The sequence below is a fragment of the Nycticebus coucang genome, chromosome 4, assembly GCF_027406575.1.
Source record: "Nycticebus coucang isolate mNycCou1 chromosome 4, mNycCou1.pri, whole genome shotgun sequence".
Classification (NCBI taxonomy): domain Eukaryota; kingdom Metazoa; phylum Chordata; class Mammalia; order Primates; family Lorisidae; genus Nycticebus; species Nycticebus coucang.
The window spans coordinates 30,259,325-30,276,542 of NC_069783.1; the positions used below are offsets into that span (position 1 = coordinate 30,259,325).

The 17,218-nt window shown below is 45.6% G+C and overlaps 1 protein-coding gene across 6 annotated transcripts in view; it reads left to right on the top strand.

The window, feature by feature from the left end:
- Positions 1-5,783: 5,783 nt before the first annotated feature.
- The window catches only part of SPAST (spastin), a 59,207-nt gene continuing 47,772 nt past the window's right edge, over positions 5,784-17,218 (top strand). For all 6 annotated transcript variants that reach the window (XM_053588035.1, XM_053588036.1, XM_053588038.1 and 3 more), the window contains exon 1: positions 5,784-6,452. In XM_053588035.1, the coding sequence (XP_053444010.1) occupies positions 6,038-6,452 (415 nt within the window). In that variant the 5' untranslated portion in view covers positions 5,784-6,037. The remainder of the gene's footprint in view (positions 6,453-17,218) is intronic.

Here is a 17,218-nt window from a genome sequence, read left to right on the forward strand (position 1 = left end):
AAATAAAATAAAATGCAGAAAAGTCATAACCAGGAAAAATTATAAAACACATTGTTTAGAAGTACATATGTACATTGCAAACTAATCCCTAAAAAGCTTCTGCACAGCTAAGGAAATAATCAACCAAGCAAATAGATCACTTACAGAATTGGAGAAAATATGTGCAATCTACACATCCAATAAAGCGCTAATATCCACGGCTCTGCGCCTGTGGCTCAAGTGGCTAAGGCACCAGCCACATACACCTGAGCTGGCGGATTTGAATCCAGCCCAGGCCTGCCAAACAACAATGACAGCTGCAACCAAAAAATAGCCGGGCTTTGTGGTGGGCGCCTGTAGTCCCAGCTACTTGGGAGGAAGAGGCAGGAGAATCGCTTGAGCCCAGGAGTTGGAGGTTGCTGTGAACTGTAACGCCACGGCACTCTACCCAGGGCGACAGCTTGAGGCTCTGTCTCACAAAAAAAAAAAAAAGAAAGAAAGAAAGAGCTAATATACAGAATCTACAAAGACTTTAAACAAGTCAGAAAGAAAAAAAGAAACAACTCCATTAAAAAGTGGGCAAAAGGCTTGGCACCTGTAGCTCAGCTGCCAGGGCACCAGCCACATACACCGGAGCTGACATGTTCAAATCCAGCCTGGACCTGCCAAACAACAAAGACAACTACAACCAAAAAATAGCTGGGCTTTATGGTGGGTGCCTGTAGTAAAGCTACTTGGGAGGCTGAGGCAAGAGAATCACTTAAGCCCAGGAGTTGGAGGTTGCTGTGAGTTGTGACACCATGAAACTCTCCCTAGGGCGACACAGTGAGACTGTCTCAAAAAAAAAAAAAAAAAAAAAGTGGGCAAAAGAGGCCAGGAAAGGTGGCTCATGTAATCCTAGCACTCTAGAAGGCTGAGGTAGGTGGTTTGCTTGAGCTCAGGAGTTACAGACCAGCCTGAGCAAGAGCAAGACCTGTCTCTAAAGACTAGCCGGGCATTGTGGTGGGAGCCTGTAGTCCCAGCTATTAGGGAGAGCAAGGCAGAAGGATTGTTTGAGCCCAGGGGTTTGAGGTTGCTCTGAGCTATGATGAAGCCAGGACATTCTATTGAGGATGACAAAGTGGGACACTGTCTCCAAAAAGGAAAAAAAAAATGTGGGCAGAAGACATAAAGAGAAATTTTTCAAAAGAAGATAGGCAGCTTGGCGCCCATAGCTCAGGGGTTAGGGCGCCAGCCACATGCACCGGGGCTGGTAGGTTCAAACCCAGCCTGAGTCTGCTAAACAAACAAACAAACAAACAAAAAATAGCTAGGCGTTGTGGCAGGTGCCTGTAGTCCCAGCTACAAGGGAGGCTGAGGCAAGAGAATCGCCTGAGCCCAAAAGTTTGAGGTTGCTGTGAGCTGTGACGCCACAGCACTCTACCCAGGGCGACATATTAAGTCTCCATTTCAACAAAAAAGAAGATAGGCAAATGACCAACAAACATATGCAAAAATGTTCAATATCACTAATCAAGAAAATACAGATTAAAACCACGATGAGTTATCTATCACCTTACTCCTGTCAGCAAAAAGTCCAAAAGCAGACCAGGTGAGGTGGCTCAGGCCTATAATCCCAGCACTCTGGGAGGCAGAGGCAGGAGGATTGCCTGAGCAAAGTGAGACCCTATCTCTGCTAAAAATAGAAAAACAGGTCAAGTGTTGTGGTGCGGGGTGCTTGTAGTCCCAGCTACTCTGGAGGCTGAGACAAGAGGATTGCTTGAGTCCAAGAGATTGAGGTTGCTGTGAGCTATGATGCCACAGCACTCTACCGCAGGGGGACTGAATGAGACTCTCTCAAAAACAAAACAAAACAAACAAACAAACAAAAACCCTCCAAAAACAATAGATATTGGCTCAGAGTCAGAAAGCAACACAAAGACTAATTTGGTGGGACTCCAAATTAGTACAACCCCTGTGGAAAACAGTATGGAAATTTCTCAGAGAACTAAAAATACACCTACCATTCAATCTAGCAATCCCACTACTGGATATCTACCAAAGGAAAAGAAGTCATCTTATCAAAAAGACACTTGCATACAAATGTTTATTGCAGCACAATTCACAATTGCAAAGATATGAAATCAATTCAAGTGTCCATCAATTCATGAGCAGATTAACAAAATGGAATATATATATATATATATATCATGGAGTACTACTCAGCCACAAAAAGGATGAATTAAGATCTTTTGCAGCAATTTGGAGGAATTTGAGACCATTATCCTAAGCAAAGTATCTCAAGAATGAAAAAAAACCCACATTTACTCTCTAACAAATTGGAACTTACGGATTGGCATACGGGAGCACAGAGGGAAACAAAAGTCATTGGAAATCAAGCAGAGGGAGAGGCCTGGGGAGGCAAAAACCCACCTAACAGGTACAATGAACACTATTCAGGTGATAGGCAGATTTACAGCCATGACTAAAGCCATATTAAAAAAACAAAAACAAAAAACACTTGTATTCCCTTAATGTTTTGGGAAACTAAATAAGTGCATTACGGACTAAAAGGTGAAAGAATGACAAATTCTTTGTATTCAAAGAATACAAAATTCAGGGTAGCATCTTCCTTCAGAGGGGGAAAAGATGTTGTGATTACAGAGTGTTTTAAGGAGGTGGTTAATTTGTCTTCTCTTTCTCCCCCCCCTTTTTTTTAGACAGTCTTTGTCACTCTCTGTTGAGTGCTGTATCATCATAACTCACAGCAACCTCAAAGTTCTTAAGCGATTTTCTGGCCTCAGACTCCCAAGTAGCTGGGACTGTAGGCACCTCCACAATGCCCTGCTATTGTTTTTTTATTTTTTTATTTTTTGTAGAGACAGAGTCTCACTTTATGGTCCTCGGTAGAGTGCTGTGGCATCACACAGCTCACAGCAACCTCCAACTCCTGGAGCCAAGCAATTCTCTTGCCTCAGCCTCCCAAGTAGCTGGGACCATAGGTGCCTGCCACAAAGCCCGGCTATTTTTTGGTTGCAGTTTGGCCGGGGCCGGGCTTGAACCCGCCACCCTCGGTATATGGGGCCGGCGCCCTACCGACTGAGCCACAGGCACCGCCCTGCCCTGCTATTTTTAGAGATGAGGTTTCACTCTGGCTCAGGCTGGTCTCCAACCTGTGACCTCAGGCAATCCACCCACCTTGGCCTCCCAAGCGCTGAGATGAGTGGTTAATTTTTCTTTTTCTTCTTCTTCTTCTTTTTTTTTTTTTTTTAGAGACAGAGTCTCACTTTATCACCCTCGGTAGAGTGCCATGGCATCACAGATCACAGCAACCTCCAACTCCTGGGTTTTGGGCGATTCTCTTGCATCAGCTTCCCAAATAGCTGGGACTACAGGTGCTCGCCACAACATCTGCTATTTTTTTGTTGCAGTTTGACTGTTGCCTTTGGTAGAGTGCTATAGTGTCACAGCTCACAGCAACTTCAAACCCTTGGGCTTAAGTGATTTTCTTGTCTCAGCTTCCCAAGTAGCTGGGAATACAGGCACCCACCACGATGCCCAGCTATTTTTTTTGGTTGCAGTTGTCACTGTTGTTTGGCAGGCCCAGGCTGGGTTCGAACCCACCAGCCTCGGTGTATGTGGCAGGCGCCCTAACCGCTGAGCTATGAGCGCCAGAGCCACTAGGCGCGCTGAGTGTGTTAATTTGCAGTGCTGTTAATTTTTCTTAAACTGGATATGGTTTATTACTTTTCTTTACATTGTACATGTAAGTTACATACATCTTTTTTACACAGTATATGAATAAATACTGTATAATAGAATTCACACAAATAGTATGGGATTCAAACGAGAGAAGTCAGATACTTTACCTGGCAGGGGAGATACCATGGTCACAAAGAGACAAGGTCAGGTTTTCTGGAGAAGTCAGGAAAAGAAATGAATACATTTGAAAGAGAGCATTTCAGAATGAGGAACTAGCATAAGCACAGAGGCAGAAAAGTGGGAGCTGCAGGAGGGAAACATGGAGCAGGCCATTTTTGCAGTAGCTTATGGTATTTGTAGGGGAGTATTGGTGGGGAATAATTAGATAAAGTTGTACCAGAATGTGGAGATTCTTGGAAGCTCTTGTGAGGCATATGTAAACCTCACTTTGTAAACAATGGAGACTTTGTATCAGTTAGGATTCCTTAATTTTAGCCAATAAGAAACAATTATGAATAACTCAAGTCAAAAAAGAAATAGGAAAAATAGAGAAGGAAAGGGAAAAAGAGGGAAGGGGGAAATAGGAAGAGAAATAGGGACTGAATAGTTTATTGTATTGGCTAGGTTACATAATCAGTGAATAGTCAGAAACCCGGTCTGGAGAATCTCAATGTGATGAACTGATGGACCAGTTCTTTAGAGTACTGGTTTCCAACTACCTTTTATCTCAGCGCATCTCCATCCAAGATCCAGGTCCCAGGACGGTCTGATTGACACCTTGTGTTTCTCCCCATAGTGATCTTGCTTGCAACTCATTAGAATACAAGGAATAGAGATGGTAGGTAGTTCCTCAAAGGAGGAGATGTCTAGTAGATTTAAAAAGTGGCGGCACAGTGTTGATTCTTCAATAAATTATGGGATGGTTACTACTATGCAAAACCTAAAATTCTCAGGCCAAGCTTGCTGACTCATGTCTGTAATCCTCCGGGAGGCCCAGGCCAGTGGATTGCCTGAGTTCAGGAGGTGGAGATCAGCCTGAGAAACAGCGAGACCCCACCTCTAAAAAATGGCCAGGAGTTCTGGTGGATACCTGTAGTCGCAGTTACTCAGGAGGCCTAGGCAAGAGGATCGCTTGTGACCAAGAGTTTGAGGTTGCTGTAAGCTAAGATGCCACGGCAGTCTACCGACAGTGACAAAGTGAGACTCTGTCTCAAAAAATAAAATAAAAACCTAAAATTCTCTATTCAAATAAATTAATTGTACAGATTAGGCATCTAAACGCTTGCTAATGTAATCTCAAACCTCTGGATTCATTGACCCCATCATACTGAGCTAACACTTTTTGTTTTGGTGTGACCTGAAGTTCGTCTCTACAACTATTTTCTTCTCAAATAATAATTCCTAGACTGTCCCGGCGCGGTGGCGCGTGCCTGTCGTCCCAGCTACTCGGGAGGCTGAGACAGGAGGATCGCTTGAGGCCAGGAGTTCTGGGCTGTAGTGAACTATGCCAACTGGGTGTCTGCACTAAGTTGGGCCATCAATATAGTGACCTCCCGGGAGTGGGAACCACCAGGTTGCCTAAGGAGGAGTGAACCCGCCCAGGTCGGAAACGGAGCAGGTCAGAGCTCCCATGCTGATCAGTAGTGGGATCACGCCTGTGAATAGCCACTGCACTCCAGCCTGGGCAATATAGTGAGACCTCTGTCTCTAAAAAAATAAAAATAATTCCTAGACTGATACGCATTTCTTCGGAGATGGATCAATTATCGCTTGAAGAAGATCTGGGTCCCTTTACAGAAAATGATGAAAGAAATGTAAGAAAACAACGACACTGAGAAATATAGGGCCTGCGACCTAGCTGATCTACCCCAAGTCGCAATTTCCCCCGCGTGGGTTGGTGACCCAGGCTCCCCACTGGGCGGTCGGGAGGCAAAGAAGTCGGCGGAGCGACGGAGCGCTGGGCCGATGGGAGCCGATCTGCGCATTGGGAACTGTGGTTCCTCCGGGAAGGGAAGCCGAGCGCCGCGCACGCGCACAGGCGCCCAGGTCAACAAAGACGGCGGCGTGCGCGCGCCGGAGAAAGACACAGGAGAACGTGCGCGTGCGCGGTGGCCGCTCGGAGCTATCAGGCGGCTGAGAGGACGGAGGGAGGGAGGGGCTGGAGCCTTCGACAGCTGGAGGAGACCGGGTTGTGCTCCTGAGCGCGGAAGGAGAAAGGGGCGGGGCCGGCGGACCGTGTGTGGAGGTGCCGAGCTTTTGCGGCCGGCCGGCGCGCGGGCGTGTGTGGCCCTTGCCGTCGCAGTGGCCGTCGCCGTCCTTTGGTCCCCGTCGGTCTGCGGGAGGCGGGTTATGGCGGCGGCGGCAGTGGGAGTTGTGAATGAATTCTCCGGGTGGACGAAGGAAAAAGAAAGGCTCCGGCGGCCCCAGCAGCCCGGTGCCTCCCAGGCCTCCGCCTCCTTGCCTGGCCCCCGCCCCTCCCGCCGCCGGGCGGGCCCCTGCGCGCGAGTCGCCGCATAAGCAGAACCTGTACTACTTCTCCTACCCGCTCTTCGTAGGCTTCGCGCTGCTGCGTCTGGTCGCTTTCCACCTGGGGCTCCTCTTCGTGTGGCTCTGCCAGCGCGTCTCCCGCGCCCTCATGGCAGCCAAGAGGAGCTCCCGGGCCGCTCCGACGCCGTCTTCGGCCTCGCCCCCGGCGCCGGTGCCAGGCGGTGAGACCGAGAGCGTCCGAGCCTTCCACAAACAGGCCTTCGAGTACATCTCCATTGCCCTGCGCATCGACGAGGACGAGAAAGGTAATCGGGGCTGGGGAAAAGGGGTGGCGGCTCCGGGAAGAAAGTGGTGGGGTCGTAGGGGGTGGGGGGGCAACACCTGCGCCCCTTGCGGGAAGGAGCAGTGCACCCCCAAAGTTAATCTGCCCGGAGAGGCTGCTTTCCCGCAGGTCAGAGCCTCATCTAGGATTCTCTGTTAAACCTCTATCCCTGTTCAGGGCTCCCTGGTTGTCGACTTTGTTTCAGACTTCAGCCTTCCCCCACGCTTTTGCATGACCCAGGTCACTGTGAGACACCCAGATGTCCTGGTGACAGTGACAGTTGTCCCAGAGTGATGATACGGATCCTTTTAAACAGTGTAAACAATGTATGACTCCCTCTGAGCCAGGTTTCCAAAAGGTTTTGATATCGAAGAAGCTGTGTCTTGTTAATAAGCTTTTTAATGAAAGTAGAGTACTGTAGTTCAGAAAAAAGAAGAAATGGTGACTTAAATCTCAAAGTGTTAGCTGCATATAATTAGTTGAATTTTCATTATTTTAAAAGGTTTCATGACAGTCATTTTATCAATATAATGACTCCTTAATATTTTTCAGTAAAGTTGTACTTTAGCATAAAACCTGCCTCTCATTGCTTTGATTTTAATTAAATCGGTATTCTAAGGTAGCCTCTGTTTCTAGGTTGAAATGTAAATGAACGAATTGAATAAACTTACACACATCATTTTACAATAAAACCTTCAACAAAATACACGTTTATAAAAGAAAATGAGGAATCAAGTCTCTCTTAACCTAGCATTTTTTAGTGTAGCTATGTTCCAGGCATTGTGCAATTAGCTTTCCATGTGCTATTTTATCTAATCCTTACAATAACCCAGTGACATGCAACTGTTAACTAGGGGCTCTGGCGCACATGGCTCAGTGGTTGGGGTGCCAGCTACATACACAGAGGTAGGCGGGTTCAAACCCAGCCTGGGCCTGCTGAAACAATGACAACTGCAACAACAAAAAAATAGCCAGGCTTTGTGGCATGCTCCTGTAGTCCCAGCTGCTTGGGAGGCTGCTGAGGCAAGAGAATCACTTAAGCCTAAGAGTTTGAGGTTGCTGTGAGCTGTCACACCACAGTACTCTACCCAGAGCAACGTAATGAGACTCTGTCTCAAAAAAAGGGACGAGTAACAGCAGTTTACAGATGAAGAAACTGAGGCTCAAAAGATAAAGCTCATTATAAAGCTCATTGGCTGGGCCCAGTGGCTCACTCCTGTAATCCCAGCACTCTGGGAGGCCGAGGCCTGTGGGTTGCCTAAGCTCACAGGTTCGAGACCATCCTGAGCCAGAGTGAGACCCTGCCTCCAAAAGTAGCCAGATTGTGGTGGGCACCTTTAGTCCCAGCTATTTGACAGGCTGAGGCAAGAGAATCACTTGACTCCAAGAGTTTGAGATTGCTATGAGTTGTGACACCATAGCACTCCACTGAGGGTGACAAAGTAAGACTGTCTCAAAAAAAAGAAAGAAAGAAAGAAAAGAAAAAGTTAAACCACGTTATTCCAAACCTATGCTAATAGCTATTGAAAAACTTTTTATGCAAAAAAAAAAACTTTTTATGCAAAATGATAAAGTTAGAGTCTTTAAAAAAATTTTTTTTTTAATTCCCTCTTTTTATCCTTTCTTTCCGTGTGTTGAGATCTGGCTTTTTCCTCTCCCAAAGGGCCTTTCCACAGCACCTCAATTAGGTAGTTACATAAATTGTCCATTAATGAAAACAAGAGCTATCTGCACTTCGTTCCCAATGTTTCTCCCCACTACCAATGCCAGAATCTGTTCTAGAGTTTCAGCCTCGTTGACACCTGTTTTCTTTGTGGGCCTTGGAAGTGAGAAGTAGGATATAGGGAAAGAGGCAGGTATTCATGCTTTTAGAGTGTTGACGAAAGAGTGGAGGTTAAGAGAGTTCAAGGAAGGAAAGGAATTTAAGAAAAGAATACTGTGTTTGTGGAAGGAAGTTTTTTATTAACTGCACCATTCTTCACCACCTCCTAGGAACATCCAAGATCTCTTTGGGGAGAAGAGGTGGGCCATCATCCCTTCCTAGATTGTTTTATTGCAATATCCTGTTATAGAAGTCTTCTGAAGCTTACCCATCTACATTGGATGTTTTAGAATAGAGGGATCTGTTTAAAGATAGACCATTATAATTGTTGTATTTAGGAAGAGAATGTCAAAACATACCAGGAAATGTTGGTTAACATTGAGAGTTAGGAGGTAGCATAAAGGAGAGATTAAGGAAAACTTACGTATTTTAAAAAAAGCAAGCTCCTGGGCTGTTAGATTTGAAGAGAAAGCAGTTCTAGTTGAAGAATAAGTGACAAATAGATTTCAGACCTTGGGTGTCATGCTGGTAACTTGAGTGTCACATATATCTATTATACTTAAATCCTCTTTTTTTTTTTTCTTTTTGAGACTGAGTCTCACTTTGTTGCCTTTGGTAGAATGCCCTGGTGTCACAGCTCTCCGCAACCTCAAACTCTTGGATCAAGGAATTCTTTTACCTCAGCTAGGACTACAGGTGCCCACCACAATATTTAGAGATGAGGTCTCTGTCTGTCTGAGGCTTGTCTTAAACCCTTGAGCTCAAGCAATCCACCCACCTCTGCATCCCAGAGTGCTGGGATTACAGGTGTGAACCACCATGCCCGACCTTTAAATCCTCTTAAAAATGTTTCAAATGGGCTGGGCATGGTGGTTTAAGCTGGTAAACCCAGCACTCTGGGAGGGCCAAGGGGGCAGATCTCCTGAGCTTATGAGTTCGCAGCCAGCCTGAGCTAGAGCAAGATCCTGTCTCTAAAAAAAAAGAGAAACTAGTGGGGCGTTGTGGCAGATGCCTATAGTCCTGGCTACTTGGGAGACTAAGGCAAGAGACTCTTGAGCCCAAGAGTTTAAGGTTGCTGTGAGCTATGATACCATGGTACTCTACCAGGGGCGACAAAGTGACACTCTGTCTCAATAAAAAAAAGTTTAAAATGTATTCAGCGATTTGTGTATCACTTATTCACACTCTTTCTGATGTTTCTATTCCCTTTTTTGCTTTATACTTTGTTTTCTAAAGTGGACATGAGAATAGCTTATGACAGCTCTTTAGTTTGATTTGAGTTCTGTTGATACAACTGGTGATATTATATACTGATTTAAATTAGTTCAAACTGAAGCTAATTATATATTCATTTTTCTTTAAAAATAAAGTAAAACTGAGTTTGTATTATATGGCTCTCTTTTTTGTGAGACAGAGTCAGGACCTTGCTCTTGCTTAGGCTGGTGTCTAACTCAAGCTGAGGCAGTCCACCTACCTTGGCCTTCTAGTATATGGCCCCCTTTAATCTTAAATGTTTTCTTTTTTTTCCCCCCCTCAAAGTCTTGGGCTTAAGTGATTCTCTTGTCTCAGCCTCCCAAGTAGTAGCTGGTAGTACAGGTGCCCACCACAACATCCCACTATTTGTTTCTGTTTTTTGAGAAAGTCTCACCCTGTCGTTCTGGGTAGAGTGCCATGGCATCATTATAGCTCACATCAACCTCAAATTCTTGGGCTCAAGCAATCCTCTTGCGTCAGCCTCCTAAGTAGCTGGGACTACAGGCATCTGCCACGATGCCCAGCTAATTTTTCTAGGTTATTTATTTATTTATTTTTTAACTAGAGACAGGGGTCTCACTCTTGCTGGGGTTGGTCTTGAACTCCTGAACTCAGGTAGTACACCCACCTCAGCCTCCCAGAATGCTAGGATTTCAGGTGTGAGCAACTTTGCCCTGCTCATGAAACCAACTATTTTAAGAGAGGAACAGCACTGCAGATCCTTTTTACTTAATGCCAGGATATGTGAGGTTTGTTTATTGAATGCCATTTAATTTCACAGCTACATTGTAGGTGATTTTGAGAAAAACTTTTCTCTCCAGTGAGATGTGTTAAAACAGCATTTCTTATGTGATGAGGCCAGATGGTTGCTCACACCAGTAATCTTAGCACTATGGGAGGCCAAGGTGGGTGGATTCCTTGAGCTCAGAAGTTCAAGACCAGCCTGAGAAAAAGCAAGACCCCCATCTTTACTAAAATATAGAAAAACTAGCCAGGCATTGTGGCATGCACCTATAGTCCCAGCTACTTGGGAGGGGAGACTGAGGCAAGAGGATTGCTTGAGCCCAAGAGTTTGAGGTTGCTGTTAACTGGGCTGATGTGACAGCACTCTAACCTGGGTAATTGAGTGAGACTGTGTCTCAAAAAAAAAACAAACCTCAGTTTCTCAGCCACTTTTGCTTCTGAATTGACAATATTGACAATTGCTTCAAGTAGAGAAGTACTACTCTAAATGCCAGTGTCCCCTCTGTTAGCTTCACTTCTTTTCATACCTTGGCAATTTTTATAATAACCATTCTAGTAGGATTGGTAATTTTCATTGTTTTGGAAACTTAACTCTCTTCAAACTGATATTTTTTATTTTATTTTATTTATTTATTTTTTGTAGAGACAGAGTCTCACTTTATCGCCCTTGGTAGAGTGCTGTGGCGTCACACAGCTCACAGCAACTTCCAACTCCTGGGCTCAGGCAATTCTATTGCCCCAGCTTCCCCAGGAGCTGGGACTACAGGAACCCACCACAATGCTCTGCTATTTTTTGTTGTTGCCATTTGGCCAGGGCCAGGTTTGAACCCGGCGCCCTACCCACTGAGCCACAGGCGCCGCCCCTCTTTTATTTTTTTGAGACAAGAGTGTCACTGTGTAGGCCTTGGTAAAGTGCTGTGGCATAACAGCTCACAGCAACCTCAGACTTTGGGCTTAAGCGATTTTCTTGCCTTAGGCTCCCAAGTAGTTGGGACTACAGGCGCTTGCCACAACACCCAGCTAGTTTTGGTTGCACTTGTTATTTAGCAGATCTGGGCCGGGCTCAAACCCACCAGCCTTTGGGTATGCAGTTGGCGCTGAGCCATATTTATTTATTTTATTTCATTATTTATTTATTTTTGAGACAGATCCTCAAGTTGTCGCCCTGGGTAGAGTGCTATGGCATCACAGCTCATAGCAACCTCCAACTCCTGGGCCCAAGCGAGTCTCCTGCCTCTGCCTCCCAAGTAGCTGGGACTGCAGGTGCCCACCACAACGTCCAGCTATTTTTTGGTTGCAGCTATCGTTGTTTGGTGGTCCCAGGCTGGATTCGAACCCACCAGCTCAGGTGTATGTGGCTGGCGCCTTAGCTGTTTGAGCCACAGGCGCCAAGCCATATTTATTTATTTTTAAGACAGAATCTTACTCTGTCACCCTCAGGAGAGTGCTATAGCATCATCATAGTTCACAGCAACCTCAAACTCTTGGGCTTGAACCATCCTTTTTTTTTTTTTTGGTTGCAATTTGGCAGGGGCTGGGTTTGAACCCGCCACTTCGGTTTATGGGTCCAGTGCCCTGCTCACTGAGCCACAGGCGCCACCCTGAACCATCCTTTTGCTTCAGCCTCCCCTCCTGAGTAGCCGAGACTACAGGCACTTGCCAAAATGCCCAGCTGTTTTTAGGGATGGAGTCTTGCTTTTGCTCAAGTTGGTCTTAAATTCCTGAGGTCAAGCAAGCCATCTACCTCAGCCTCCCAGAGTGCTAGAATTACAGGAGTGAGTCACTGTGCCTAGCAAAAACTGATTTTTTTTTTTCTAGTTCTTCTGTTCTGGATAAATTCAGAATTTTGGATAATCAAACTTTTAGTTTTGGTATTATAACTTAAGCCACAATGAATATCCTTAAATATAAATATTGGAATAATAAACCTTTTCAAAATCAGATTTATAGAAATATAATTTTACATATAGCAAATTTTGTCCTTTTTAGGGGCATAATTCAGTGACTTTTTTTTTTTGTAGAGACAGTCTCTACATTACATTATCATTATCACTTTATCATCCTCGGTAGCTCACAGCAACCTCCAACTCCAGGGCTTAGGCAATTCTCTTGCCTCAGCCTTCTGAGTAGCTGGGACTACAGGCACCTGCCACAATGCCCAGCTATTTTTTTTTTTTTTTTTTTTTTGTGGAGACAGAGTCTCACTTTATGGCCCTCGGTAGAGTGCCGTGGCCTCACACAGCTCACAACAACCTCGAACTCCTGGGCTTAAGCGATTCTCTTGCCTCAGCCTCCCGAGTAGCTGGGACTACAGGCGCCCGCCACAACGCCCGGCTATTTTTTGGTTGCAGTTTTTGGCCGGGGCTGGGTTTGAACCCCCCACCCTCGGTATATGGGGCCGGCGCCTTACCGACTGAGCCACAGGTGCCGCCCAGCTGTTTATTTTTTTTTGTTGCAGTTTGGCCAGGGCTGAGTTTGAACCCGCCACCCTTGGTATATGGGGCCGGCCGGCGCCCTATCTACTGAGCCACAGGCACCACCCAATTCAGTGACTTTTGACAGGGAGCAAGCAGCATCGCAATATATTGAATGTTTCGTTACCCAAAAAGTTCCCTTGTGACTCTTCATAGTCATTCTACTTGCTTTCCCCTCAGCTACTTCTGGCAATCACTGATCTGATCTGTTTTTATAATTTTATCTTCACTGCATGTCAGAAACTTACAATGTGTAGCCTTTTGTATCTGGCTTTTACTTTGCATAATTTTTGTCTGCTTGTTTGTCTTTTTTTTTTTTTTGAGACAGCATCTCACTCTGTTGGCCAGAGCTGGAGTGCCGTGGTATCAGCCTAGCTGACAGCAACCTCAAACTCCTGGGTTCAAAGAAATCTTCCTGCCTCAGCCTCCCAAGTAGCTGGCACTACAGGTGTCCAATACAAGGCCTGCCTAATTTTAGTATAGATGGGGTCTCCCTCTTATTCAGGCTGATCTCCAGTGATCCACTGGCCTTAGCCTTTCAGGGTGGTAGGATTATAGGCGTGAGCCATCATGCCTAGCCTGTATTCTCTCTCTCTCTCTCTTTTTTTTTTTTTTGTTGCAATTTTGGCCAGGGCCGGGTTTGAACCTGCCACCCTCGGTATATGAGACCAGCACCCTACTTCTGAGCCACAGGCACCACCCTCTCCTCCCCCACCCCCACAGAGTCTCTGTCATCCATGCTGGAGCACGTGGTTGTCATCATAGTACACTGCAACATCAAAGTCCTAGTCTCAGCCAGTCCTCCTACCTTACCCTGCATAGTAGCTGAGACTACAGGCATGTGTCATCCCACCTGCCTAATTTTTCTATTTTTGGTGGAGATGGGGGTCTCAAACTCCTGGCCTCAAGCAATCCTTTCATCTTAGCCTCTTAAAGTGCTGGGACTATAGGCACGAGTAACTCTATCTGGCCTGTATTTTGTTCTATAGGTTGTATATTTTTAGATTTGACATTTAGGCCCATGATCCATTTCAAGATAATTTTTCTATGTGGCGTGAACTTCATTCTTTTGCATATTAACGTCCAGTTGTTTCAGCATCTTTCCCTCCCTTCACTATATTGCCCAGGCTGGTCTTGAACTCCTAGGTTCAAGCAGTCCTCCCACCTCAGCCTTCTGAGGAGTAGTTGGGACTACAGGTTTGCACCACTGCGCCTGGCTCCAGCAGCATTTTTTTCTAAATGCCATTCTTTCTGGTAGCACCTGTGGCTCAGTGGGTAGAGCGCTGGCCCCATATACTGAGGGTGGTGGGTTTGAACCCCTGCCCCAGCCAAACTGCAACAAAAAAATAGCCAGGTGTTGTGGTGGGCGCCTGTAGTCCCAGCCACTTGGAAGGCTGAGGCAAGAGAATTGCCTAAGCCCAAGAGCTGGAGCTTGCTGTGAGCTGTGACGTCATAGCACTCTACTGAGGGCGACAAAATGAGACTCTGTCTCTAAAAAAAGAAAGAAAATAAATGCTTTGCTTTCTCTCTTGAATTACCTCATCATCTTTGTCCCAGTCAATCAGCAATATATGTGTAGTTATTTCTGGACTTCTGTTCTATTGACCTATATTTTTTTGTGTGTGTGTGGTTTTTTTTTTTTGGCCGGGGCTGGGTTTGAACCCGCCACCTCTGGCATATGGGACCAGCGCCCTACTCCTTGAGCCACAGGCGCCACCCTGTTGACCTATATTTTTATCCCTTCTCAAGTAGACTTATACTTTTAGGTAAGAGGTGTCTGCATTTTCTACTATTGTACTGACTTACGAGATTTAAACAATGTAATAAACCAAGTAGCTGTTAACAAAGAATGTTAGGTAATACATTAAGTAATTTTTTTTTTCTTTTTGAGACAGAGTCTCACTTTGTCACCCTTGGTAGAGTGTTGTGGCATCAGAGCTCGCAGCAACCTCAAACTCTTTTTTTTTTGTTTGTTTGAGATAGAGTCTCGCTATGTTGCCCTCAGTAGAGTGCCATGGCGCCACAGCTCAAAGCAACCTCTAAGTCTTGGGGTCAAGTGAGTCTCTTGCCTCAGCCTCCCAAGTAACTGGGATGACAGGTACCCACCGCAACGCCCGGCTATTTCCTTCCTTCCTTTCTCCCTCCCTCCCTCGTAGAGTGCTGTGGCATCACAGCTCACAGCAATCTCTTCTTGGGCTTAGGCGATTCTCTTGCCTCAGCCTCCCAAGTAGCTGGGACTACAGGCACCCACCACAACACCCAGCTATTTTTTTTTTGGTTTTTGGCCGGGGCTGGGTTTGAATCCACCACCTCCGGCATATGGGACCGGCGCCCTACTCACTGAGCCACAGGCACCACCCAACGCCCAGCTATTTTTGTTGTTCTTGTTGCAGTTGTCATTGTTGCCTTAGCTGGCCCAGGCTGGGTTCGAACCCGCCAGTCTTGGTGTGTGTGGCCAGCTCCCTACTAGCTGAGCTATGGGCTCCGCCCCAGCTCTTTTCTTGTTGCAGTTGTCATTGCTGTTTAGCTGGCCCAGACTGGGTTCCAACCCACTAGCCTGGGTGTATGTGGCCAGCACCCTACTCACTGAGCTACAGGCGCCACTCAATCTCTTGAGTGTATCAATTCTCTTGTTTCAGCCTCCCAAGTAGCTGGGACTGTAGGCTTCTGCCACAATTCCTGGGTCTTGCTCTGACTCAGGCTATTCTCCAACTTGTGAGCTCAGGCAATCTACCTGCCTAGGCTTTACAGAGTGCTAGGATTATAGGCGTGAGCCACTGTGTCTAGTCACCTTAAGTAAATTTATTTGTGATCACTGATTTGGCTACAGATAATGTACCAAAACTCCTCAGAATATTTTGTTCTTTTAAAATAGATCAGCAGGGCCAGGGATGGTAGCTCACACCTGTAATTCCAGCACTTGGGGAGGCTAAGGCAATAGGATTGCTTGAGACCAAGATTTCAAGACCAGGTTAGACAACATAGAGACTTTGTCTCTAGAAAAAAATTCAAAAATTAGCCAGGTGTGGTGATATGTGCTTGTAATTCCAGTTATTGGGGAGGCTGAGGCAGAAGAATTGCTTGAATATAGGAGTTCAAACCTACAGTGAACTACAAGTGAACTACAGTGTACTCCAACCTGGGAGACGGAGTGATGAGACCCTGTTTCAAAAACAAAGGTCTGCTCGGCACCTGTGGCTCAAGCAGCTAAGGCACCAGCCACATATACCTGAGCTGGTGGGTTGGAATCCAGCCTGGGCCCACCAAACAATGATGGCTGCAACAACAACAAAAAAATAGCTGGACGTTGTGACAAGTGCCTGTAGTCCCAGCTACTTGGGAGGCGGAGTCAGGAGAATCACTTGAGCCCAGGAGTTGGAGGTTGCTATGAGCTGTGATGCCACAGCTCTCTACCCAAGGAGACAGCTTGAGGCTCCATCTCAAAAAAAACAAAGGTCAACATACTGTTTATTCTTTTTGAACTTCAATTTTTTCTAAAAAACACTTTGAAAATTTTGTTGCATATGCACTATTCGTTTTAAAAAGTATGGAGTTTTATGAATAACAGAATCAGATCTTGATAAGGATGATAGTCAGAACACTCACACATTACTGTTAGGAGTGTAAATTGATACAATCACAATTGATATTTCTTTATATCTCAAAAGAAATATAAATTTATGCCTTTCACTAGTCTTTTTTTTTTTCATTTTTGGAGACAGAGCCTCACTTTGTCGCCCTTGGTAGAGTGCTAGACACCATGGCTCACAGCAACCTCAAACTCCTGGGCTCAAGCGATACACTTGCCTCAGCCTCCGAAGTAGCTGAGACTATAGCCAGCCACCACAACACCCAGCTATTTTTTTTTTTTTTTAATTTTCTTTTTTTTTTTTGGTTTTTTTTTTTTTTTTTTTTGGCTAGGGCTGGGTTTGAAACCCACCACCTCTGGCATATGGGACTGGCGCCCTACTCCTTGAGCCACAGGCGCCACCCATACACCCAGCTATTTTTTAGAGACAGGGTCTCGCTCTTGGTTCAGGCTGGTATCAAACTCATGAGCTCAGGCAATACACCCGTCTTGTCCTCCCAAACTGCTGGGATTACAGGTGTGAGCCCCTATGCCTGGCCCCATGAAAAACAGTTCTGATCAGTGATTTCTACCTTCCTTTGTAACTGTCTATAACTGTAGTAGACATTTATGAGGCTTTGGGGGTTCTAAAGACTAAGAATTTAAAAACAATGAAATTTGAGAATAATGATCACTTTACAGAAGTATCTTATACATTTTTTTTATTTATTTTTTTATTTTTATTTTTTATTTTTTGTGGTTTTCGGCCAGGGCTGGGCTTGAACCCGCCACCTCCAGCATATGGGACTGGCGCCCTACCCCTTTGAGCCACAGGCGCCACCCTACATGTTTTAATAATGCCAAATTTTGGGTGGCACCTGTGGCTC